This window comes from Eleutherodactylus coqui, chromosome 11, assembly GCF_035609145.1.
Source record: "Eleutherodactylus coqui strain aEleCoq1 chromosome 11, aEleCoq1.hap1, whole genome shotgun sequence".
NCBI lineage: Eukaryota > Metazoa > Chordata > Amphibia > Anura > Eleutherodactylidae > Eleutherodactylus > Eleutherodactylus coqui.
This window is the reverse complement of record NC_089847.1, coordinates 120,059,409-120,086,014: the sequence shown is the minus strand read 5'-3', so window position 1 is coordinate 120,086,014 and position 26,606 is coordinate 120,059,409. Positions and strand designations below refer to the sequence as shown.

The 26,606-nt window shown below is 46.6% G+C and overlaps 1 protein-coding gene across 1 annotated transcript in view; it reads right to left on the bottom strand.

The window, feature by feature from the left end:
* Positions 1 to 6,984: 6,984 nt before the first annotated feature.
* TPCN2 (two pore segment channel 2) overlaps positions 6,985 to 26,606 on the bottom strand; it is a 36,317-nt gene continuing 16,695 nt past the window's right edge. Inside the window, exons 11-25 of the mRNA XM_066583428.1 lie at positions 26,024 to 26,127; positions 23,972 to 24,053; positions 23,798 to 23,884; positions 23,307 to 23,426; positions 22,559 to 22,618; positions 22,352 to 22,480; positions 22,110 to 22,159; positions 20,971 to 21,070; positions 17,840 to 17,911; positions 16,186 to 16,259; positions 15,035 to 15,125; positions 14,856 to 14,938; positions 11,953 to 12,034; positions 10,997 to 11,097; positions 6,985 to 9,172 (exon numbers count right to left, since the gene is read on the bottom strand). Of these exons, the coding sequence (XP_066439525.1) occupies positions 9,094 to 9,172; positions 10,997 to 11,097; positions 11,953 to 12,034; positions 14,856 to 14,938; positions 15,035 to 15,125; positions 16,186 to 16,259; positions 17,840 to 17,911; positions 20,971 to 21,070; positions 22,110 to 22,159; positions 22,352 to 22,480; positions 22,559 to 22,618; positions 23,307 to 23,426; positions 23,798 to 23,884; positions 23,972 to 24,053; positions 26,024 to 26,127 (1,314 nt within the window). The 3' untranslated portion in view covers positions 6,985 to 9,093. The remainder of the gene's footprint in view (positions 9,173 to 10,996; positions 11,098 to 11,952; positions 12,035 to 14,855; positions 14,939 to 15,034; positions 15,126 to 16,185; positions 16,260 to 17,839; positions 17,912 to 20,970; positions 21,071 to 22,109; positions 22,160 to 22,351; positions 22,481 to 22,558; positions 22,619 to 23,306; positions 23,427 to 23,797; positions 23,885 to 23,971; positions 24,054 to 26,023; positions 26,128 to 26,606) is intronic.

The window sequence follows — 26,606 nt, the reverse complement described above, 5'->3', positions numbered from 1 at the left end:
CTGTATTATACTCCAGAGCTGCACTCACGATTCTGCTGCTGTAGTCACTGTGTACATACATTACTTATCCTGTACTGATCCTGAGTTACATCCTGTATTATACTGCAGAGCTGCACTCACTATTCTGCTGGTGGAGTCACTGTGTACATACATTACCTATCCTGTACTGATCCTGAGTTACATCCTGTATTATACTGCAGAGCTGCACTCACTATTCTGCTGGTGGAGTCACTGTGTACATACATTACTTATCCTGTACTGCTCCTGAGTTACATCCTGTATTATACTCCAGAGCTGCACTCACTATTCTGCTGGTGGAGTCACTGTGTACATACATTACTTATCCTGTACTGCTCCTGAGTTACATCCTGTATTATCCTCCAGAGCTGCACTCACTATTCTGCTGGTGGAGTCACTGTGTACATACATTACTTATCCTGTACTGATCCTGAGTTACATCCTGTATTATACTCCAGAGCTGCACTCACTATTCTGCTGGTGGAGTCACTATGTATGTACATTACTGATCATGAGTTCTATCCTGCATTATCATCCAGAGCTGCACTCACTATTCTGCTATTGGTGTCACTGTGTACATACATTATTTATATGTACTGAACTGGTGTTACAGCTTGTACATTACTCCAGAGCTGCACTCACTATTTTGCTGGTTACCCATGGAAACAATCATCAAGTTTACAAAGTTTACAAATAGCATAGTTATTATAATACAGGGGTTAGTTAGTGCTTCCCACATTAGACGACTTCACAATATATCATGGGAAGATGACATCTCTGTGCAGATACTGAAGCAGGGACTGCTGGGAGATTTCAGCTCTGAAGCTTGCAAAATTGTGAGTTCAGGGTTGGTAAGTCACTACAAACAGGAGCTTGGATACTTGATTTAATTTGAGCTATTGCTTCTATAGCGCCAACATATTCCACAGCGCTCTACACGGGTGATATGATATGCTTCACTTTTGACAGCTGAGGAGTTACTATACTGAGAAATTCAATAACTATGACATCACAAGTGGATGACATCACTAGTGGATGACATCACAAGTGGGTTTCAGGTAACAAGCTATGACATCAAAAAGGGGAATCAATCAGGGAAGCTGCAGGGACATCTCCACTAGTTCTAAATCACATAGACGTGCTATGACATCACAGATCTACTTGTGGCAGGTGATCGGCTGTGACATCACTGGTTTGTCACAGTAGGACGTTATAGGGTATACTTACTATTGAAAATTGTCCTTTTTTGCGCAAATTGTGCCATCTTACATCTGCTGCGCGACTGTGTGTTTTAGACACTTTTGGAAACTTTTTTCTGTTGTATCCGGCAAAGTGGCGTTCCGTTGTGGAAAAGGCGGCATAGTCAGAATTGTGCCAAAAACTAACAGTGCGCCAAAAATTGGCTCAGTTTGTGTGTAAACAAAGCTAAAAGGTGGTCCGAATGTAGAGTAGACAGATTCTGAAGATCCCACCGATTTACCATCCAGCAGTCACTGTGATAAATCTGGGGCATTCTAAGGCCGTCTATAAGGCCGGTGTCACGCAGGCGTAAATAAGATGCGTTATGCGTACATTCAAGATAGCCATTGGAAATTGGCGCGTATGGCTTTTTTTATTTGGGGTTTCTTCCATCAGAGTCCCCTCTGTTGTAGATGTCTGATGTGCCGTCTGCCAGCCCTAAACGCCCGCTCTACTACATTATGTGGCATCCAGACAAGGAGCCTTCATTCATCAGTGCTTTACTGCCCCCTAGTGGTTATGTATTTAAATGCCGCCTTCTTCATAGTGATGTATAGACTGGTCAGGAATAGAGATGAGCGAGCATACTCGCTAAGGCACATTACTGGAGCGAGTAGTGCCTTAGCCGAGTATCTCCCGGCTCGTCTCTAAAGATTCGGGGAGCGGCGGGGAGGAACGGAGGGGATCTCTCTCTCCCCCACGCCGCTCCCCGCCGGCCCCCGAATCTTTAGAGACGAGCGGGGAGATACTCGGCTAAGGCACTACTCGCTCAAGGAATGTGCCTTAGCGAGTATACTCGCTCATCTCTAGTCAGGAACAATAAGGATAGTCGCAGGCCGGCTTTACACGACCATAAGTACATTTGCGCACACCTGAGGGCTGCATTTTTGCGGAACAAACAATTTTTTTTGCACCAAATAGGCGATTTTTACTGTACCTTTTGCGCCTGCAAGGCATGTTCATTTGTGCGCAGCAAAACCGACAAACCGACGCGCCAATTGAAATGGATAGATCATTAATAGCTGATTGGCAGGGATCCACCACATGGCAACCCCAGCAATTAGCCGTTTCCCCCTGTTGGGGTCTCGGTTTAGTAAGCCGTAAGCAGACAACTGAGTAATTTACTCAGTACCCCAGGTTGGTACTGCAGGCTATTGAAATGAATGGGACTCAGCCTGCAATACCCATCAAGGCCACTGTGCAATGTACAGTGCTATCAGCTTCCTGCAGGAAGGCTGCTCAATATACAAAAACACGGACCTGGGGGAACAGCTGACTGTGAGGGGGTCCTCGGCGGCACACCCCTGCGATCTGTTGTGGATGACTATCCTAAGGATATCTAGAAGTGGGACGACCCCTTTAGTATATACTGAATGTCTTCACACGATTGCTGCCTGGTACTTGTCCGTTTGTACCCGTAGTTATGCATTCACCAGTTGCTCTCCACCTGTTCCCGCTCGCAGGTGCCGGTGGTGCAGCGGCCGCCGCCAGCATTGATTGAATTACATAAAGAATGGCCGCCTTTTCATTTTTCCCGTAACTCGATGTGTGAATAGAATGGCGCGCTTGGCTTGAGGTGCTGAAGTTTAAAGGACAATCTGCCCCCTTCTTGGCACTCCGTCCCTCACTTTGATCTGCGCCTTTTCTTGTGCCGTCTTAACACCTTGAAGCTTTGTTCTGGCTTTCTTCAGTAAAGTCATTGTCCCGGCCTTTTCACGGAAAAAACGGCAATTACAGTCCGTGGGACACAAGACACCGGCGCGCCTCGCACTGCTGTAACACAAGAGTGCGCACATGGGGGGGCTTAACTGTGAAGGTGCAGAAAGGGGCTTCCAGGAACTTTGGGGGTCAAGTTGGATATTGGCCATAGGAAAAAAAAAGTGGTGGGAGGGGCGCAAAAAGTTAGGGTGGCAGAGGGCAGCGCTGCTCTGCAGGAGGGATGCATGCCTACAACAAGAAACAGCTCCACCACCATCCGTAGGTTGGATGCGGTATTGCAGCTTAGCTCCATTGACAAGTATGAACTGCGTTCCAATACCACATTAACCTCTGGCCAGGTGTGGCGCTGTTTTTGGGAAAATCATTTGGACAACTCCAACCTTATTCCATGTGTAATAAAAGGGACAAGTCATTAACCCCTTAGCACGTCATTAACCCCTTAGCACGTCATTAACCCCTTAGCATCTCAGAACGTATATTTGTATCATTATTATAGCGCGGATTCAGACGCTGCCCACGTTCGCTGTCTTTGATAGCAGACACCCAGTCGCAACAGCGGTTATGGGTGTTGTTATGGCTACTAACCTGCTAATGCCCCGATTGGAATTTTGAGGTCCCGCAAACTCCTCCCCTCTTCCCGATGAGATTGCAAGGTGCCATCTAGGTGTCATGGCAGCCAGGAGGCTTCTGAGGGGCCCCAGGGCTGCTATATAGAGCTGTCTATTAAGAGGGGCATGTAGCTTGTCTTTATAGAATGCTTGCAGAAATATTAGATACTGCAGGTATTGCAGTGTACAGTCTGAGCAATAAAACGGTTTTAAAAAAATTAAGTATATTGAGATTTAGAAAACTCCACCCCATTAAAAAAAAATAAAAAGACAGACATTTGGTATCAACATGTCCGAAAAAGTCTGCTCTATCAAAATGATGCATTATCTGCATGGTGAAGGTTTTCAGAAAAAAAGTAAAAAAAGAAAAAAAAAAATACTTAGCACCGTAATTGCACTTTTTTGGTCACCTTAGATCAAAAGAAAAAAAATGTAATAAAAAGTGATCAGAATGGTACCATAGAAAGCGCAGGTCGTCCTGCAAAAAGCCAAGCCCGCCCCCACTGATAAAGTTATGGCCGGCAGAAGCTGGCAGCAAAAAGTGAACATTAAGAGGTTTTTTTTTTGGTTTTTTTTTTTTCTTTAAGCAGTACAAAGGGGGGGAAAAAAAAGAAAAAAACTACCTGAAAGAATTTGGTATTAGAATATTACAGACCCACAGAAAAAAAGTGATGCAACTTTGGTCATAGAGAGTATGATGTAAAAATAAGGCCCCGCCCCCCCCCCCAAGATGGCAAAATTGTAGTTTTTTTTCCATTTCCTTCCGCTTAAAATTTTTAAAAAGTTTCTTTGTACTTTATCTGGCACCACTAAAAATACACCTTGGATGGCAAAAAACGAGCCTTCTAAACAGCTTTGTCAATGGAAGACCTAGAAAAAAAAAAAAAAAAAGTTATGACTTTTAAAAAGTGGGGAGATAAAAACTAAAATAGAAAAAAAAAAAAAAAAGGGGTTAAAAGGCAACTCTGGGGAAGCTTTTATTGTGGCTCGAGGCTGCAGTTGCCATACTAGGACAAATAATACACTTACCGATCCCCATATTGGTGAAGCAGTGGCTCTGGGCCCCCGTTGTCCCACATGACCGGTACTGGGACGGGGTGAATCCTACTGCAGTCTCTATTTATTGCCTTACATTGCGGCTCTCATAGGAATTAATAGCGAGAGTAACACTGGATGTTTCAACCAGCCGCAGTGGGGGTCATATAGGATGATGGAGGACCGGAGGGGCTATTTCATCAGCAGAGGTATATTATCTGCCCTAGTACACTCTGTAGGACAACTGCGCCCCATACAGAAAAGAAAAAGTTTTGCCAGAGCGGCCCTTTAAGGAAGTTGTTCCAAGATTAGGACAAAAAGCATTCACTACTTGCTACACAATATTGACCTCTAGGGCATCTTCTTGGCATTGAGTGTACAACTCTTGACAAATAAATCAGACAGGTGCCAGGAAATAGCTGCGCCCTGGCAGACAATCAAAGCCTCAAAAGGTTGCCGCCTTTCTTTATGTCATGGCAGCTGGATACACGGATCTACAAGGAGCAGGTGAAGATAGGGTAGAACCACAGGACCCAGGAGGGAAGTCTTACCTGACAGGTGCTCATAGGTGTACAGTGCAGATAGCTACAAGAGCCAGTCAGACCTACATCCTGAGTGAGACGCCAAGGAAGGTCCTTTAGGCCCCGGGAGCGGCGGTGCAACCAACAGCGATGCAGAAAGTTTCTCCTGGGAAGCCGAAAGTTGTGCCGGAGTTGGAAGCACTTTTTTGGAAAGTTAAAAAACATTGGGGTGACCTTGTAAAGGGAGTGATAAAAATAAATTGAAGATCGACTCAGAACATGGGGGAGGGGGGGGGGGTCTAATCCTGAGAGGACAAATATACTTGTTTACTTACCCAAGATACAATAATGTGCCTGGTTTGCCGAGACGTTATAGCTATTGGGGACAAAGACCATCTTTGTCACTAAAAACCCATCCGCGGCTCCAAGAAGTTTGCCAATTTTAATTTTGGCGCCTACCTACTGCCAAGTTGTTCAGGTCTGCACTATTGCATGGTCTGGACTCAACAGTCCAGACCAGGCATTACACAGACAACTCATCGATTCCAGTGGGCCACCTGTAATACTTCATTTCTACTCTGGAGGCGCTGCAGGAGATTTAAAGTGACAAAATCTTTTTAAAGCCCATCTGACATTTCAGACGCTTTGATCAGTGGACGAACAGAGGTGCCTTCTAAGAGCTGTGCCCATTCAGTGCCCATATGAGTGTTTCGGCCCACTCGTTTTAATGATTGGCGTAAAGAAAAAAAAAGTCACATTGAGCTCGAGGCTTGCTTGTGGAACAGTTTTGAGACTTGGCAGTTTGCACCGCCATCTGACATTTTTCTGAAAAGGAGGCATGGCTGGTTGGGAGGAGGCATGGCTGGTTGGGAGGAGGCATGGCTGGTTGGGAGGAGGCATGGCTGGTTGGGAGGAGGCATGGCTGCCCAGGACCAGAACATTTATGTATATAATGTACACCAGAAACGGACACATTTTTGCAGAAATGTATGCCAGGTGAGACGCGATGTACTCTCTGCGAAGGTGCACGGAGAAGATGAGACGCGCCCAATATATAAAGAGGTGTGCGCATTGTACATTGAGGAGGGGGGAGGGGGGTGTCTTCTGGCAATGGGACATTTTTTTTTCCAGTTTTCACTCATCCACTGGATAGGTGAAAACTGATAGCTTGGTGGGGGTCCCAGCAGTTGGACCCCCAGCAATCTCAAGAATGGTGGATCCATCCGTGACCCCAATATTTTACAGTTCAACGTATATTGTCACATTTTTGTAGTGTAGTGGGGAATGGAGCCGCTGCTTGCACTAGGCCAGTGTTCCCCAATTCTAGTCCTCAGGGACCGCCAACAGGTCATGTTTTCAGGATTTCCTCAGTGTTGCACAGGTGATGTCATTATTGTGAATGCCTCAGTATTGCACAGGTGTTCTTACTAGAGGATATCCTGAAAACATGGCTTGTTGGTGGTCCCTGAGGACTGGAGTTGGGGACCTCTGCACTAGGCCAGCGGCGGGTCCATTCCTCTCAATGGCACTGGCCAATAGACAAGCGCTGGGTTCGACTACCTACCTTCCCCATCAAAATGCCCCAGGTCATTTGTCGGCTGATCGGATCTTCTATACTGGCATGAAAATTCTCATTTGTTAGCAGGGAATGCCAGCAGACGTGAAAATGAACGGCCGCGCGAATGACGATCACAAGCAGAAAACTACCGTTTGCATAACAGTTTATCTGTGCGTTCCTCATCCTGGGTGCACTTCCTTTAAAACAAGTCCTGATCCAATTGTAACATTACTGATCGGCGCTCATACAGGCAATCAGGTGGTCCATAATAATGGGACGCCATAACCACGGAGAATCCCTTTATTTCCATTAATTGTATTAAAAATGCACTAAAATAATACTAAAATATAAACTCCAGGAGGCTCTAAAGGCAAGAGGGACACAGTTAGAGAACCCGTTGAGCAGTAAGGCTGTTCTCGTTGCCCACACAGCAGCCAAGCAGTTTCCACTTTTCAAGAACACTAAGAAAAGAAAGCTGCGCCGATTGGTTGCTATGGGCAACAAGGACGGTTTTTCTTTCAGACAAATTTTCAAAAATCACTATTTTCGGGCAAAAACATGGACTGGCCAACAGTAGATACAACCTGGACTGAACCTAGTGCATAAAAATCAGGAGAAAACACAAAAGATATGAAGAGCGGGGCTCCAGCATGTCCTGAAGGGAGGGCATTAGTGTCGCATCGCCACTCCTCTCATTTCCATGGGACCACCACGGATACAAAGTGCTTGAACTCCACAATATCGGGGGTTCCTATTAGAATGAATGGAGCAGTCGTACATGTTCTTGACAACCACTCTTCATTCATTCAGGGACTTCTGGGACTCCCATTCTTGGGATCGGTGGGGGCCTTAGTGCTTGGACCGCCACTGACCAGTAGGTTAGACCCTATGCTGTGGATTGGGGATAACTTGCTTTCATGGGACAATCCCTTTAAGGGCAAGTTCACACTTAGTGGAAATGGTACAGATTTTGACCCGGATCTGCCGCTGACTTCACCCATTCAATCGAAAGAGTGAAATCTCTTGCAGATCCACATCAAAAACAGTCAAAATCCGCACCCATGATATGGATTCTGGTGAACATACCATAATGAGGATTTTACAGTTATTTGCGCCAAAGTTGGGTGTGGATTCAAATGGAATGGTAAATCTAAAGGAACGTCTTCTACTTCTCCTCCTTGCTGGATCCAGGTCTGCCCTTGGCTCGAAAACTCACCAAAAACTCCTTCCCCGTCCCCAAAGTAGGGTGTGACAGTCCGAAAGGGCAAATCCTGTGAAATGTATCAGAGGAGAACATTAGTGGCGCTTTACTTCCAGTTGGCAACAGAAACCTCAAAAGGTTTAGAGGATTGTCTTGGTAAATGGTCCCCATAGTGAAAATCTGTACAGATCTTTTTGTTATGCCCATGAGGTGTCATTTAAAAGGGATTTCCTAAGACTAAAATATTGATTACCAGTCATCAGTATCAGATTAGTGTGCGTCCGTCGCCTGGGAACCTCGCTGACCAGCAGTTTGAATAGGCACTGACGTCACGTTCATTCGTCACATGCCCCAAAGGCAGATCGGTCCCATTATAGCGAGTTGCTAGACCAAGTAATGCTGCTAGGACATGTAGGATTCTGTGCCTAGTCTGTGAAGAGGCTGCAGCGCTCACCCAAGCCTCGCCAGCCCATCGATGGGTATCCAGAGCAGCGGAGCCCCACCTCTGTGATAGCGATGACCCATCCTGAGGATAGGTCATCAATATTTTAGTACTGGAAAACCCTTAGAATTAAATTTCACCTTTAAAAAAAATGGCACTTTGGGCTCTAAGGAAGGCTAAGAACATAGGATAGCAGCTGGCTATGAACACTGTGGGGAAAAACGGATCAACAGCGTTCTGCATAGTGCAGGGTGGAAGCAGAGAAGGACCTCTATGACTCAGCACCAAAGTGAGTTCTACACCATGCTCTGCCCCCTCAGACCTCACAGTAGGCATTCACACAGTATTAGCTAGTCCAGGCGTTGCGTCTGGTATTGCAGTTTAGCTCCCTTGAAGTGTATGGGGCTAAGTTGCAATACTCCATATAATCTGATCAGTTGTGGCGCCATTTCTGGAAGAAAGTAGCCCCTTTAAAGTGTCCCGATGAACGTATAAACCGAACGTAACAAGGGAGGTAAAACACTTAAAACATTAATGGGACTCGCTGTAAAATCAGAGCCTCGTTTGCAATTGAATAAAAAGGTCCACTGATAACGAACACGTCGGGTGCAGACCGTCCGCCTCTGTAACAATAGAGGGGCCTGCACCTACGCACTCCTAGTAGAACAAGCAGCAGGTTTGGCAGTTTCGGAGTGGTTTAGTCCTGATTGTCCAGTTCAGATCAGCTTAAAGTGACATGTGCGAAGTGAGGGTCATCTGGAGAGATGGAGATGAGGGTGATGATGTAAGCGGTCCAGCAGCTCCTCGTCCGTCGGCTCTTCCAAGTCTTCCCTGTGGATCAGAATCAAATCAAGAATCAAATGGGCAGATTGATGAAGGTGGCAGAGTTTTCAAAACTTCCTGAGTTATTAGCCAGAGTGGCTATAAAATGGGTGTTTTCTGGAGGACGCCTACATTACATGGAGAAGCCATTGACAAACAAATGGCATTGTGTAATACTTCACTTCTCCTCTGGAGGTGCTGCAGGAAAACTGAACACTCGCAATGAATTACAGCTAATCCAGGGGGAGAATTCTCAACCGACCAGTAGACAAATAGCTGGTAGCCTGACTCAATGGAAGGCAATTGGCAGAGAGGGGTTCAGGCTGCTCGCATGAGCGTCTGTAATTACCGCGGGTGTGGGCGAAGTGCGAGGCTCTGGCTATAGTCTGTCTGGAGCCTTCTGTCTTGCTAGAGGTGCTGCAGAGGGGGCAGAGCTTATCCCTCCCTTTATTTTATTAAACTCCCATAGGAGCCACCAGCATATCTTGCAAAAAATAGGACAAGACCTATCTTTTCACGCACCATATAAAATAGGTCACCATTGTCGGTCGCCGATGTCCTATTAGCCCAGACATGTTTTTTTACGCGCGCGGGAAGGGGGGGGGGGGGGGGTACCGCTTAACATAAGAAAGGAGATATTAAAAACGAGTCATTGTTAAAGGGCATAAGGTAACGACAATAAAAAACTACATAAATCCAGGAATTGCTGATCATAATGATAATGACGGACTGAGAGAGTAATACGTAGTGGTTTGCAATTGTATGGAGGGGAGAAAGGGAAGACCCTCCCCAGTCCTGGGACAACGAGATAGGCTAAGAGGGTGGCGCTAGTCCTCCCCCAGCAAGGAAAGCCTCCTTATTGGCCACAAGGCGCTTTTCTCACCCTCTCCTTGGACTGGCAGCATAGAAGACCCAACCAGTGCCGCTATTGAGAGCTGGAAGGGCAGTACTCTCCAATGGAAGAAGAGCAGTGATGGCATGACCTCCATCAGGCCACACAACACACCGGGCAAGCTCGCCAACCATTGTAGAGCAAGGCTATGCTCTGGTAATGGGGAGGGGGGGGCGTGAATACTATGGCTGCTGGGTTGCAGTCCACTTAGCCTGTGGACAGTACCTGCTTGTCTTCTAAGGGTAAAGCCTACAACAGTGGTGGACTCCACGCCATTAGGTCTCCTCGGTGGGGTAAAAGTAGAGTTTAGTGCCAACTCTATTACTAGTCCACAAAGGAAACGCCAGTTAAAGACGGGCGATGGAAGAGGTCTGCGTCCTACGAACACAAAAGCTAAAACGGATTATGAGGGGTATATCTGGTAGGAGGAGCTAACGCTTTTGGTTAGAGTCCACCTCTTAGCAGCAGCAACTATGCCCACGGCCTTCATCTGTGCCCCCCGATAACAAATCTTGTCTTGAAGGGTGTTAATCACATGCACTGAGTGGGCTCAGAAGACAAGTCTTCTACATACACAGCTGGTGCCGGCTGTCTTTGACAGCTGACACCAGCCTGCAATAGCGGCGATCAGTGATTGATACTTTAAATGCCACTGTCAATTCTGATAGAAAGCATTTGAATGCCACTGTCAATACTATAGTATTGCATTATACTGTATAAGCAAGCGGGCAATCTAAAGTTAAAGCCCCCTATGGGAACTTAAGAGAAAAGTAGCAAATTAAACTTAAAAAAAAAAAGAAAAAAATTGGGCATCGCCACGTCCATAAAGTCCAATTTGGCAAAATGTCAAAATTATTAATCCTGCACAGAAAAGTAGGGAGCAAATAAGAAAAAAAAAAAAAACGGCTGCAGGGAGAAGGGATTAAACTCGTGCATTTTACCTGAACATAAGCTGAACAGTCATGTGATATTCCACTTGCTGAGACTGAGCCAGCGCTGCCGTCTGCTGCCGATAACTGCGGTCCCATTTATGGATAAAATTCTATAGGATACAAAAAAAAAATGGATATCAGCAAAATAAACCCTCAGAATCTCATCCATCGCTCTTATAGTGAAAATAAGGACGGCGGCGAAGAGGCCAAAGGCTGCGCAATACGGCAACCACCCTGTAGTATTCGCTGTCCCTCCAACCCTCCACTGCGTTATTCATCATGTGCGGGCGGGAATCAGCTCCTGGATGTCTGAAGACCCTTCTACAGGGCTGATGATCGGGCACAAACATCTGCGAGAACCTTCAGTCGCCCGATCATGGGGACCCCGTAGCTATTAATCCGGGGACCCCGTAGCTATTAATCCGGGGACCCCGTAGCTATTAATCCGGGGACCCCGTAGCCATTAATCCGGGGACCCCGTAGCTATTAATCCGGGGACCCCGTAGCTATTAATCCGGGGACCCCGTAGCTATAATCGTACCATTTGCTTGTCTGTCAACTGATTGGATCTTTAGTGCTGCAGTAAATATCTTCATTGTCAGCGGCACATCTCCCCATGTTAAGGGGGGGGTGCTGTCAACAGCGATGAAACTGTACGGAGAAGGGAGAAGGAACGACCTCCTGTGCAGTCTTAGTCGGCCTGTGCCAAGGCGTCAAACGATTGCTGATCTCTTTGATCAATGTTTGTAGAGAATTGTGTAAAAAAGGCCTTCGCTGCCTCTAGTCTGGTGAGCTCTGATAAAGAAGGGTCTTCACTAGATGCACATAGCCCGGTGACCCCACAGTGGGATCAGGCCGGATAATGCAGCAACATTACAGGGCGTCAGGCCGTGGCACACGTATGGTCTGTTCCCCATTCCTGGTCATGGCATTAGTAAATGTGTCCCTACCGCTCCTGTAGTTACCTCCAAAATCAGCGCCACAAACAGATTCACCCAAACCACAGAGGAGACGAGCCACCAAGCCACGAAGTACAACTTTGACCATCTAGAAATAAAGAACATGAACATATTATAGCGATATCAGCTACAGGGGCTCAGTGGCCTCACAGCAGGCGGCAGAGCACAGCCTCCATGTACAGACAGCATGGTGGGCAAGTCATCCGGGAAGACAATACCCAGCTAATCCTACATGGCATGGCTTGCTAATAGGGCCAACAAAGCTTCTGAAAATTTGCGCATCCCCATTAGAACATAACCGGCTCATAAAACCGCACTTGAGAAAGAAAAGACGCCGCTACATTGTAACCGGTAGCGCAAGCCGCAGTTTGGGCCGTTTTCACACGGACGTATTTGTACGCGCAATATGCAGTGAATAGAACCCTTTGTTTTCAGCCGAGCAAAAAGAGGGGAAAACATGTTCTATCTGTCTGCATATTTGTGCACCAAAAGGTCCCAATTAAAGTCCCTGGAGGGAGGTGCAGAAATACGCTCAATACGCAAGGGGATGTGCGAGACACTGCGCAATTCCGCTGGAAAAAGAGGACATCTGGAGCTAATGAGCCATTACGATTGGTGCGTTTGTTTGCAGCGCACAAATAAGTGTCCCGTGGGCAGAAAAAGAAAGAAAAAAAGCTAGTAAAATACACCAATACTCGCGCAAAAAGACCCCGTTCATAGCGCAAAAACATTGCACTAAGGCGCACGCAAATGCGCTTCGCTCGTCTGCCTTAAACCCAACCCGTCTGCTCTCCTGGCACGTTTGTTTTAGTAAATACTACTTTTCATTCATGATTGAAAAAAATCTGTGTTGTGGCTCTGTTGTTCCTCCTGGAAATGTATAACTAAATTACGCAGTCCAGGGTTTACAATGTCAAACAGTTCATGGATACAATATAGGAAGAGGAACCCGCTCACCGGCCGCTCCAGATCCGCAGGACAGCATGGACTTGTTTGACCATCCAGATAAGAAAGAGACCCAGAAAAGGACGACTATGGGCGCAGGTACGTGCCAGAAACGCATCAGAGGGGGTTTGCACTGGTGCTCATCTCTGTCTCTTTAATATTTATGAAATAAAGCGGATGTTTAATACTTTTCTGGGTCTCTGGATGAGCGGAGTTCCTTCCAAAGTTCATGGATACATCTTACTGACAAGAAGAATTGTAACACCCAATATTCCCGCATTTCCAGGAGTAACAACAGAGGAATGGCACAATATTTTAAGACAAGATGCTCCGGCATAGAAGGAGGAGAGGAAGGGGAAGAGAGAGGGAGGTACCTTTTAGAGATGAGCGAACGTACTCGGTTCGGGTGTTTTTGCACTCGAGCACCGCTTTTTCCGAGTAACTGACTACTCGGATGAAAAGATTCGGGGGGCGCCGGTGGTGAGCGGGGGGTTGCAGAGGGGAGGGGGGGGGGGGGGGGAAAGAGAGAGAGCTCAGTAGTTGCTAGTTGTTATGTTCCAGTAAGCTGAAATGGAACGACTACTGAGCAACCTCTAAACAGGAATTGCCCGATCTAAGAGCGACTGCCTGTTTGCGGAGAATAGAGGCCGACATCCGGAAGAGATCTCTGGCCGCTCCGCCCGCATTCTCAGAGCGACTATCATTCCTGTGGAGAAACCCCATAGTGGGGTATGTAGACTAAATATCATCACTGGAGTCCCATGTGGGGACTGTGAGGGGCTAGATCCAGAAATTCATAGGGAGGTGCCGCCAACTACAGGGCATGAAACTGGTAGAGAGATGTAGATGGAACTGCTGGATTAGGTCGCAACACTCGGTAAAAAAACATATGGAATAACCGGTTAGGTAGAAGGAGTTTATTGGACAATATTAAAAGCCCCCCCCCCCAAAAAAAAAAAAAAACTAAACCGTGTTTTGAGGACAAAGCCTCTTCCTCAGGTTGGCCGGGCTAAAACCCTATAATGGGTGAGAATTTAAAAAAAAAATCTAGAGAGAATTCAACATAATTGGACAAAACAGTTTAGAAATAGTCGTAATAAAATATGGATGCATAAAAAAACTAAGATATATCGCACAATGCCCACGCCACCTGCAGTGTCCGCACGCCCATCGCTCCTGTGAGAAGGCCCAGAAGCAACACTCGCTGGAGCCGCTATCGGGTGTAGAGGTACCTTAAAGCCCCATTTACATGAAACCAATATCTGGTCAGTTTAAACACGAGCCAATGACTGAACAATGAACAAGAATCCTGTTGGTTGTCCAGTTCAACCGGCATAAAAGCCAGCGCCCGCTGGGGCGCTTAGCATGCTGTTTAAGCCCTAGTCTTTAACCCTTTCCAATCCATTGTCTGATGTCTTCCAACATTCTGACTGAAGGCTGTACAGCTCCGATATCAGAAGACGTCCGGCAGGGTATTCTTACTGTATATTGCCAGCCGCTCTGTTGTCGGGTCCTCTCTGGCATGTCACATACTGCAGTACTGGCTCTATCCAGCAGATGGCGCCATTGTATAATGGCAGAAAGAGAAAGTCCCCTAGGAAACCCTGAATCCAAAAATTGGATTGCAAAGGGTTAATGGTTTCACATAGGAATGTGACTGATAAGCGCCCACAGACTACACAGTTCTCAACAAGTCTAAACGGGCTGCCCGATGTGAATGAGTGGCTGATCACCAGCGTGTTGTTTTGGGCAAATGAGAATCAGGACATTCTCATCCCATGTAAAAGGGGCGTTAGACTCGTTCACTTCAATAGAGCAAACACAATCCATGCCCGGGGGTAGTGCTGCTGTTGGTGGAAGAGAACTGGACAGGGTTCTGCACAATCCCTGTAATGAAAGTGCAGCCTGTGCAGACAGCGAAACCCCCCACTAGGACATTGCTACATGTGGTGGACATCACTCACGGACTGGAGTATCTAGAATAGGCGTCCAGGAACACTTGCCAGTTGTTCACCACCATTACATCCCATAAGGTAACCAGGGCCGCCTGCAACACAAAGACAGAATCTGTAAGTCCCAAGGGATTACCCGCTGGGGGGGGGGGGGGGGGGGGGGGAACGACCCGAGAAGACGCCGAACTCACCGCAAAGTCATCAAAGTTGTTGGGCCAATACTCCAGCTGCTCAAAGCTCCCACACGATAGAGTCTCATTACCGGGCGCCTCGCCGGAGGAGCTGAAATGTAAGACATGCAGAAGGGATTTTATGCCATCGGTTATCGGAATCAAATTAAAACAATCGCTAATGGACATCGCAGTAATACGTCAATAAACTGGACTAGATCAGAGATGGCGCTCTACTGCCGGGTGTCAGAGAAACTAGGATTTAGGTGGATCAAGAACCGGCTAGCCATTTAACTCCAATGACACAGACCAATTTCACCAAGTCTGGTCCGCCCCATGCTCTAAAGTGTATGGTTTGACAAGATGTTGGCATATGTATGGGCATGACAACGGAGTCCACAGTAAGCCGTCCCAGAAGGGTTACTACTCAGCTTTCCTAGACTCCAGAGTGACAATGCTGTCTCATTATGCAGTGAATTCTCTCGTATTGTTACAGATTTGTCATGTATGGAAGTAGGACAACAATGGGAGACGCAGCAGCTGCCATATTGGTTGCCATTCAGCTTTATTAGAAAGAGTATACAGTTGATGGTTCTCATTTTAATCAAGATGTTCTTCTAGGGATCTCATAAAGCTACATGCTGATTTGCTGCCAATTTTGGTGCAGACCTGCAGCACATTTCACTCCTCAATCTGAGTTCAATTGAAAGATGCAGATCTGCACCAAAATCCGCAGCAAATCAGATACTTGTGAACACACCCCAAAGGGGTATTCTCACCTTGGAGTGATGGCATATACCATCACTTTATAATTGGTGAGGGTCTGACCCATCCGGAGAATAAGAGAGCTGCAGTTGGGCATCCCCCTCACCGTTTTACTTGCCCAGTGATGCCCTGGCCACCCGCTGTACCGGAAACTGCTACGTCTGGCTCCATTCAGTGAGTAAGACCCATAGTGGTTCCCTACAGAACAGAGTAGCCGAAGCCATCGCTGCACAGGGAAAAAAACCTGGACATGGCATTGCAGCCGCTTGATTCTCTGGTGGGTGTCCGACTGATCCTAAGTGTTTTCATTGGATGCCATACTGCTAGGATATGCCAAGATGGAAATACTCTTTACACCAGTGATGCACAATGATGAAAATCTGATGTAAAGGCTTCCTCGCACCTACCTTGTATTTCTAGGATTAGGAATGGCTCCTTTAAACAGGTCGATACCGATAATAGCAAATACATAGTAGACCACCTAAAGGGAAGGCAGGCGTTAATAATCTACAACATGCGTTAAAGGGTTTGTGGCAGGATCACATTATTCCCTATACACTAGGGGATATACTGGGGATACCTCGCTGGGTGTCTCACTGCTGCAACCCTGCTGATCCCGAGGTCAGGGGTCCCGTGTCTTCCATCTTCCTCACTGCAGATCTACCGCACCCCCATTAGTGAGGAAAAGACTGAACGAAGCAATGCAGCAGCTCCATTCACTTTCGACAGGACTGCCGGAGATATCCCAGCGGCAAGCGCTCGGGTATATCCAGTAGCCCAGCGGCAAGCGCTCGGGTATATCCAGCAGCAAGCGCTCGGGTATATCCAGCAGCCCAGCGGCAAGCGCTCGGGTATATCCAGCAGCCCAGCGGCAAGCGCTCGGGTATATCCAGCAGCCCAGCGGCAAGCGCTCGGGTATATCCAGCAGCCCAGCGGCAAGCGCTCGGGTATATCCAGCAGCCCAGCGGCAAGCGCTCGGGTATATCCAGCAGCCCAGCGGCAAGCGCTCGGGTATATCCAGCAGCCCAGCGGCAAGCGCTCGGGTATATCCAGCAGCTCAGCGGCAAGCGCTCGGGTATATCCAGCAGCCCCATTGGAATAAGTAAAGCGTCAACTGCGCACGCTTGGCTAGCACTCCATTCATTCCGATATCACAGCAGGGGTGAGGGTTAGCAACTCTGCAGCCATAGGCAGTGGGGGACACGGGACCCCCGTTCTCAAGATCAGTGAAACCCTGACCCATCAGCACGTTACCGCCTATTCTGATAGGGAATGACTTGGGATTCTAGTAGAAACCCCTTTAAAGAGGGTGGTTCATGTAAAGTCAGTGAGGCTGGCTGCATAGCTCTGCAGACTATGTTGCCACTTTTCTTTGGTTCATCCTCGCCTCCACTTAGATCCGGTTCCCACTGCTGTGAATGTGACAAGTGAGCAGTCCCCACGGTTCACTGTCCATGGGGGATATCAGGCTTGATTGAAGAGCCCGTAAAGGAGAACGGGTGCAAGGATATACTAAATAAAAGTGGCAATACAGTCAGGGGGCCGCAGCTGCAGAGTTACTCCCCCCCCACCGCTGCCTTTATGATATGGTAGGTCCTCTGTAATCCGTGACCAAAATATAGGAATTCCCGCTAAATAAATTGGACGTATATGAAGGTCTATACGTTGTTGTCTGAATGTCATGAGTATATGTCAACAGTATCAGCTCTACTAAAATTGCCATGTGCTGTGCTAAAGAAAGGGATTTTCTGCACTAAGCCCTACAAAAAGCGATACAATGTCCTTCTAGAGGATCAGAGTTCCCATTATCTTATACAGTTAGAGGATACAATTCTGGCAGCCAATGCTAGAGGGTGCTCAGAGTATACAGCTCCCATTGAAGTCAATTATAAAAATCAGTATAAAGTGAGCTCCCCCTAGTGGTGGCTGCAGGCAGGCAGAATTTCTGCAACTATGAATGTCTGAAGAAAAGCAGGGGATAGGTCATTACTACAGGAAAAACATGTGAAAGTATTCTTCATCTCTAAAGTCAATTTGTGACTCCTATTCATTAAACTTTACCAGCAGGATGCCAGCGAAGGCCCGTAAATTCTTTACTAGATCCAGCACAGTACCCGCCACGAGCGCCATCACCTACAAGGAAGGGAGAGAGGTTACTTTAGCTGTATAGGGTTTGTTAGACCATTTATCAGTGAAGCTGCTCTATATATCTAGTAGGCCATGCAAACACTGTCAATGCTCTACAGTCACAGGTGCGTCCAATGCCTCTCAGTGCTGTATGTACAGGAACGTGATTTATCAGACTAGGTCATGTGACCATTCTGCATCATGCTGTGTAGGACAATGTGTCACCCACGTATCTGCTTCCAGGCTGTTCCCACAGTGTTCACCCTATTTAAATAGTTATGAGGTTTGATTGTGACCTAGAAAGGGTTAAAAAAAAGTACCAACTTTTTAAAAACTTCTGACATGGCAGAAGTTTTGATCGCTGGGGAAGGGGGGGGGGGGGTCTGGGTGCTGAGACGTCAAGTGCTTGCTGAAACAAACGGGCAGAAGGGTTCAGCTGAGCTGTGTGCTCATTTGGCTATTACTGCAGGTGGTTACGGACTGCATAGACCTTCTCAGGCGCCCATACACCATTACCAGCAGGGACAGAAAGCACTAAATGAGCGCAGTGCTGGGATGAGTGCCTCCGTCTATTCATTTTAGCAGTCTATGGGGATTCCTCCTGATTGGCTGGAATCGGCACACGTGACAGGGCGGAGCTACGAGGACCAGCTCTCCGGCACGAGCGGCCCCATTCAGAAGGGAGAAGACCGGACTGCGCAAGCGCGTCTAATCGGGAGATTAGACGCTGAAATTAGACGGCACCATGGAGACGAGGACGCCAGCAACGGAGCAGGTAAGTGAATAACTTCTGTATGGCTCATATTTAATGCACGATGTATATTACAAAGTGCATTAATATGGCCATACAGAAGTGTATAACCCCACTTGCTGCCGCGGGACAACCCCTTTAAGGTACTGCAAACATTTCTAAGTGAAGTCAAACGGGTAGAAAAGAAAGGAAAAAAAAAAATTCTGCTTCTTTTTCTCTTTTCTTGTAGGGGAGGGAGTCTTGCATTCATATAGTTTTTTTTACTGTACCAGCATAGTTACCAGGGCAGTGATTCTTCAAGTATTTTCAGAGAGATTCACTGACGAAGAATCAGTTAAAATTAACTAACTTTATTAATTTTTTGTTAAAAATCTATACAGAACAAAAACATATATAGAAAATTCGGAGGGCCCTCGGGAATATATCTTTAGGATGAAAAAAAAAAAAAAAAAGAGATGTTTTATTCCCTGGCGTCTCAGTTGTATATACCGTCTCTTATATATCCCTGCTATTCAATGGGTAACGGGCAGTTCAGTCACTTATGAGATATTGATAATATATGTGGGATGATTGCCACCATTGACTCAGTCAGGGTTGTAGAGATGGGTAAGGCAGTGCCTTTTTTTTATCAGGACTCTTTCTATAGATAGTCAGGTGTTTTGCAGTGTTTTATACTGAGGTTTTGCCCTCAGTGGTCTAGTCAGAGTCCCCTGTCCCTGGAACATAGAGTGAGATCACATGTATTGTGTTCTTGGTTACTTAAACATACAGTGAATAGAGATGAGCGAGCGTACTCGGAAAAGCACTACTCGCTCGAGTAATTGGCTTTATCCGAGTATCGCTGTGCTCGTCCCTGGAGATTCGGGTGCCGGCACGGAGCGGGGAGCTGCAGGGGAGAGCGGGGAGGAACGGAGGTAAGATCTTTCTCTCCCTCTCTCCCGCCTGCTCTCCCCTGCTCCCCGCTGTGACTCACCTGTCAGCCGCAGCGGCACCCGAATCTTCAGGGACGAGCACAGCGATACTCGGATAAAGCAAATTACTCGAGCGAGTAGTGCTTTTCCGAGTACGCTCGCTCATCTCTAACAGTGACCCATCAGGACAGAGGAATGTACGTCTCCCAATTGGGGAGATAGTGAGGAGAGGGGGTGTTAGATTGTGTAATATATCCTCTGTGATACTTAGTATCTAAAGGCTTAAGCAGTCCCTTTTTAGAATTCAAACAGGAAAAACAGCAGCAATGGAGATGAATATTGCCTGTTTCCAGAGTTTGAATTCAAATTAGATTTGTTTTAACCCAGGAGGTAGATATTGCCCCTGAATGGAGAGGAAAGGGTAAATTTTGAATAAGTGGGTTCCTGGGTGATATATATTCCTGGCCCAATTACCCAGTTATGATACAAAATTGATGGGTATTCAAAATTATGCCTTTTCCAGTTTAAATGCAAATCAGCGCATAAGGGGTTAACTCCCGTTAATTAGGAGAGTTTCTGTGCGCTGCTGATTCATCCCCCATATTCAGGTATATCCCCCATTAGAGAAAAATCCTCAATATTGCATGAGAAATTCCCTATCTCCTCTCACAGCAGGACACACTGTGAAATGAAAGTAACCAGCTCGGCATCGATGTAGCCGCCCGACAGATGGTATCAGGCAGCCGATGGAGAAACTACACTGCACCGACTATCCAAATGGAAGGATCTGAACTCACTAACTCTGCGTCATCATTTAAAACCTAAAAATAATCTTTGGAGTGCATACGCCTTTTTGATCACGCTTTAGTAAATCTTTTCTTGTAGACTGGGTAACTTTTTTTTTTTTTTTTTTTTTTAAGGTCGGTTCTGCCGTATCTTCTTCTGGGCTGTGCTCAGTATGCAGGAGAAATCATGTGTTCCTTTGATAGATGGCCCATATGGGCGCAGCAATACTAAATGTGTTTGGGGGGGGGGGGGGGTTTCTCATTTTGATTTTGCTATTATAAATAAATATAGGAAAAGTTTTATTTCAAACTTTTAAATCTCTTTTAATAATAAATAACAACATTTTTAAACTCATGTTTACATTTTTTTTTTTTTAACCACACAATGCCACTTATTGTTAATAACCGCCATCAGTGTGAACTGGCATCACGGCTGTTGCTGGCGGGTGTCAGCTGGCAGAAACAGCCGACACTCACCATGTATGGAGCAGGATCCATATAAACCCCCAGGATGTAACGGTACGTCTTGTGTCATTAAGGCGTTAATGCGACATAACCTTTATACAAAACTGAAACTGGGTTTTTTAGTTTGCTCTTCCACCTGACGGTCGCACTCACCTTTATATTTGGGATGATTCTCAGAAATCGGAAGACTATAAACATGTTGACAAGACGGACCATTTCCCAGAGAGAGAGCAGCCCCTGCATGTCCGGCTTCCTGCAACAAACCACACGTTTACTGGTACGTTAGCTGCCCTCCTCACCTCTCCCCATTAGCTGAACCCAGTGACACCGGTCCATCCTGACGGATCCTGTAGGCGACTGGATTAATTCCAGAGCATAAGTTTAAAGAATATGATATTGGTGCGTACTGTCATCCAGAACATCACCCTCGCCCTCTATTAGTTCTACGGGGGTTCTCCAATACAGAGGTGAGCTCGCTCCTTGAACTGCTATTACCCGAAGACTCACTTATTGGATATGATCGAGCTTTCAGAGAACTTCTAAGGCCGCCTTCACACACTCCGTGTTCGCTTCAGGCTTTCCGCAGCAAAATCTGCATGTAAATGGTGTCTATTTTGTAGAAGATTTGTTGGGGGTTTCAAACATTTTATTACCAAACATGTTGTGGATTTTGCGCAGAAGTTTTCTGCATCACATAGAGGAGATTTTTGGAAATCCCGTCCCCGGGGCCTGTACAGCAATTGCTGCAAATTTTCACCAAATTTTTAAGAACAACTGAACAGCCCCATGTGAATACAGCCTAAAGCCGGGGCCCACACAGCTCTCACAGAGCTCGCCGGCTCTGATTGGCTGAGCCAGTCAATGAATGGCTGTGATTGGTGCATTAAGCCAGTGCCGAGAACCAATCTTAGCCATCTATTGCTGGAGGTGGGGTTCTCAAACCTCGCTTACAGCAATAGATGATCTGTCAGTGCAGGGGAAGTCCGGAGCAGTGCCAGAGATCAGCGGCCGGGACCCGGACAGCACCTGCTAGGTGAGTATTGCTTTCCCCCCCCCCCCCCCCCCCCCATCTAGTGTAGCTAGGGCCAATTTTTGGAGTAAACCTGAAAACTATACAGATTTACAGTGTATAAAAAAAAATAAATAAAAAAAATAAAAAAGCTTCAATGTGATTCTCGAACGCATCGCATGTGCACTTTGACCACAAAGGAGCCTCAGCTGCTATATGTGGCTGCACGTACAGCAAGCATCTTCATATTAGCAAGTGAATAGATCTAAGAGTTGATACGTACCAGTCGGGACGCGGGAAGCTGTATATTGCAAAGGTACAAATCTGCAAAACCTACAAGGCAACAATATGAATATGAATATTAATGCACTTTTTAGTCTGCAGGACTGCTTTTTGAGGTTTCAAAAGCAAACAGTGAATGTCACTAAATCCAGTCAAAGAGGTCGGACTGCCAGCAGGGATTCAATATTCCTGCACTACAGCTCCCTGATGTATACCTGCTGTGTAGATCTAGAAGTAACTTACCAGTAGAATCAGTGTGAGGACTCCATCAAAAATGTTGCTTGTATAGGAGACATAGTTTTTAATCCCCAAGGAGAACATCTTCAGAGCCATTTCCAGGACATAGTACAGGATGAAGAAGCAGTTTATGGCCTGCAGATAATGGCAGAAATATGTAAGCATCATTCCTGTACTCCCAGCAGCCTCTGCATCCGGCAAACAGATACTCACACCCAAGGAAAAATCATCTCGATCGCTCCCGGATTTCTCAGCATCAATCATTAACACAACCTGCGAATACAACAAACGATATAGAAGATCTCACTCTGAAAGAGCAGCTAAAAAAAGTCATATTGAAACATTTGGGGGAATTTATTAAGACTACGGATTCGGATAGCAGTCTTAAAACGGGTCATCAATAGAGGATTGGCTGGGATTCACCAATACAAAGGTGTTAGAGCGGAAGCAGTTGCAGCTATCATTAAAATCAATGACCACTGCGTAGAGATGAGCGAGTAGTGCCTTATTAGAGTACCTGCCTGCTGGTCTCTAAAGTTTGGGGTGCCGGCACGGGTGACCGGTAAGTTGCGGCGCTGAGCAGGAGGGAGCGGGGGGAGAAGAGGGAGAGCGAGAGAGATCTCCCCTCCGTTCCTCCCTGCTCTCCCCCGCCGCTCCCCGCCGGCCCCAGAATCTTTAGAGACGAGCGGGGAGGTACTCGAATAAGGCACTACTCACTCGAGTAGTTAGCCTCATCGAGTATGCTCGCTCATCTCTACCACTGCGCTTACAATTACAGTAGCTGGCCATTACACAAGGGTCGGAGCTGCAGCTTCTGTTCCCTAGTCCTGTGTATTGTGGCGCTCACGAGTGGTAAATTCAGCTGATGAACTACTGATTGCCTATCCTAAAGACAGACCCTTTAAATAGAATCCCAATAAAATGTGTGAAATACTATTGAAAAGCTGCATTAATTACTTACACAGATAGAGAGGAGATTGGCCAGGGCAACCACATTCCCAAGGTAGTCAAAATATCGATGGCTGCCAAGGATTTGCAAAATTTGAAGGCACCTGGACTGGTACACAGGTCGGGGTGGGTGCTGGGAAAACAAAGGTTGATAGAGTTAAAGTAGTTGTCTGGTCTCAAACAAATTAAAAGTTTGTATGAAATTAGAAAAACATGGCTGCCTTCTTCCAGAAACAGCGCCGCTCTTGCTCATGGGTTGCGTCTGGTACTGCAGCTGGGGAGAAGCTATACCAGACTCCTGAATATACACTAATGGAGGGAACTGGAATGACAACCAGATTCCAGATCACCCATCCTTTGGCCTCTGGGGCACCAGCAAACTTGGCTCCATGTGTTAATCCATTGTGAGACAATAGCCGTTAGACCAACGATTGCTCGCCCAACAGTTGGGAAGGCGTGTGGAGGACTTAAGAAATAGGCAAAGTAAGCGGAATAAAGCGATACCTGTCTGACCGGATCCTTATCCAGCTCATCGAATATCTTCTGGAAGCGCTCAGCGGAGAGGACGCCACCGGCGCTGCGTTTGGCTTGCTAGAATACATGATTGCATTGACATGAGCCAAGGGAAAGACAAGAAGTACAAGAATGAATGCAAGAACCTAGGCGGCCCGCCCCTACCTCAATGATCGCCATCTTGCAGTAGGCATCCAGTTTGACCTTCTCCAAGACTTTAATGAACGTTTCGCAGTCTACACAAGCCCTGTGAGAGGGAAGGACTCAGAGGTTACGTCTCATCCACATGTATTGTGCTGTAAGCGTTGGCGGATTTTCTAAACCGAAGACCCGCGACGGATCCGTAAAGCGCGAATTCACCCTTATATCGCAGATTTAACAGGTTAGGTGTTGACCTAGTAAGTAATATACACTATTCTATGACCGGCTAAACAGTCCTGCATTAATCGGGTCTAAATGATGTCAGCCTCTACGGGTTCTGCCAAAATGCACAACCCCTCCAAGATAGCAAATCCTGGGGATCATCCAGGGCCTCACTATGAGGACCACCAGCGAACAGCTGATTTTATCATGGGAGGTGTAGTGTTATAGAGCAGCCAGTCTCATATATGGCCGTTCTGTAATACCAAGACTGCAGAAAATCAGCCAGAATGAGACAGTTTTACTGAGCAGGTCTCCCCGCTAGGTCGTAGAAGGGGAAAGTCTTAAGTAGGGACCTCTTTCAATCACAATCTGTGTATAAAAACCAAAAAAGTAAAAAAAAAAAAAAATCCTGAAATCCGGCATTTTTCACTCTGACCACAAAGCCTGACACTAGTTTGTCACTTCCTGTTCTGTAGGGAAAGCTTTGCAGCCGTCATCTCATTTGGGGCCCTTTAACACTGGCTGATAAAGCGTTAAGATTTGCGCATCCAGCGGGAATCTGAACAGTTATCGCTCAGTGTAAACGCATGCACGGACTGAACGACAAACGAGAATTCATTCGCTTCTCGTTAGCCTTCAGTTTGGATTGGACCGTGTAAACAGGCAGCCATTCATCTATGAATGGGTGAAAAGAAAGTGGTGGAGCTACTCCGTGGGCGGATGTATATAGTTCGTTGTGAATAGTGGCACAAGTGTACGTGGGAGGTGCTACCGGCCAGACGTGTACCTGTACAAGACAGGTCAAGAAGTACACAGGGGGCGTAAGAGAAAACGGCTGAAGGCGCAACGACTCCAAAAAATGGTGATGATGGGAATATATAACAAGCAGAACAATACTGGTTATACTGCTCATATAATAAAGTCTTCCTCTTCTTATCATCATCACCATTTTTTGGAGTCGTTGGGCCTTGAGCCATTTTTCTTTCACTCCCACTGTATTCATCTATGAACGACGGCCTGTTTACTGTGAATTGAGGGGGGTGGGCCGGAACGATCCGCTGTCTGCTCCCCCTCCATTCACTTGGCGATGCTTGTTCCCATGTAAAAGCACATGAACACAGCAGCGGCGGACAAGTTATATATATTTTAACCTTAAAAGGGATGTTTTTCACGGAAGGGCTTATACTTAAAGCTCTTCCCTGAAAAATCACTTCAGGGGTGCCATCAGACCATTGCCTGCAATGGAGCCACCAGCAGCAGCGGCGGCTCAGTTGAAGGCAATGCACACACCTGCATACACGCATATTTTTGCGCGTACAGGGGTGCGCACATATGTACACATCTATGTACACACAAGCACACGCTCGCGTGAAGCCACCCTTAAGCCCGGGCTCACATGAGTGTAATTTGTGTCTTACGCGCGCATAATACGTGGTGAATAGAGCCAATGAGTCAACTGCGATTTTTATGGAGCGTTTTACCATACGGTCGTGTGGGCCCGGCCTAATGCTGTTAAATGTAGCTCAGAAAAGATGGCCGCCCACACAGTCCTGTATAAAGCACAGTATACAAAAAATCTGCAACTCAGAAAATAAAACAGATTAGAAAAACGGAAAGTGCTTCACGATCTGGTTTTAATTAATACTAAAGAGGTTTGGGCGATATGGTCCCTTTAAGGAAGGTTACAGTACAGACCGGTAGAAAGCTTTTTTCTAGGTGTTGCTCTAGGTCTTGATGCAGTACAGGTCCCTCTCTGATATAAGGGTTTGCAGCTTATATTGTGTGACCATGCAATTACTAATTGTTACATTATACTAAAAAAGTACATAAATGCCTCTTAAGGCGTATACTAACGTCTCCTCGCGGCTCGGGGACGCCACGACCCTGTAGAAGGCAAGAACTTCAAATGCTGCCCGAATTCCCAATCGTCTTCTCAGTAAGGACGCCTGTACGGATTTCTGGAGGAAACAACCAAACAAGACAGAAGTCATGAGACTGTCACACCCGACAGACACCATTCACTTTAATGAGGCCTGTCGGGGGCCTCCGCCACTTTTAGTAGCAGAAGTCAATGATGATCCAAACCAAAGACGTTGTAGAGAGTGGCAGCAATGAAGGTGGTCTCTCAACTAAAAGTAGAACATTTTAGTAATTCCATAAAAAGCAACATTCCGGCCCGAGCTTTCTTTTCCTTGAAGAAGGCCATTTGTTCGGGCCGAAACGTTGCCTTTATGGATTGAGTAAAATGTTCTACTTTTAATTGAGAGACCACCGTCAATGCTGCCGCTCTCTACAACTTCTTTGGTTAGGACACACGGGGAGACCTTGGGTTCAGGTCAACATTAAGTGGCTTTGCATACAATTTGCCTCCCACTGGATGATTTATTTCGAGTGCCGTGGTGCCTGCTGATTTTATGGTGTCCATGATGAAACACAG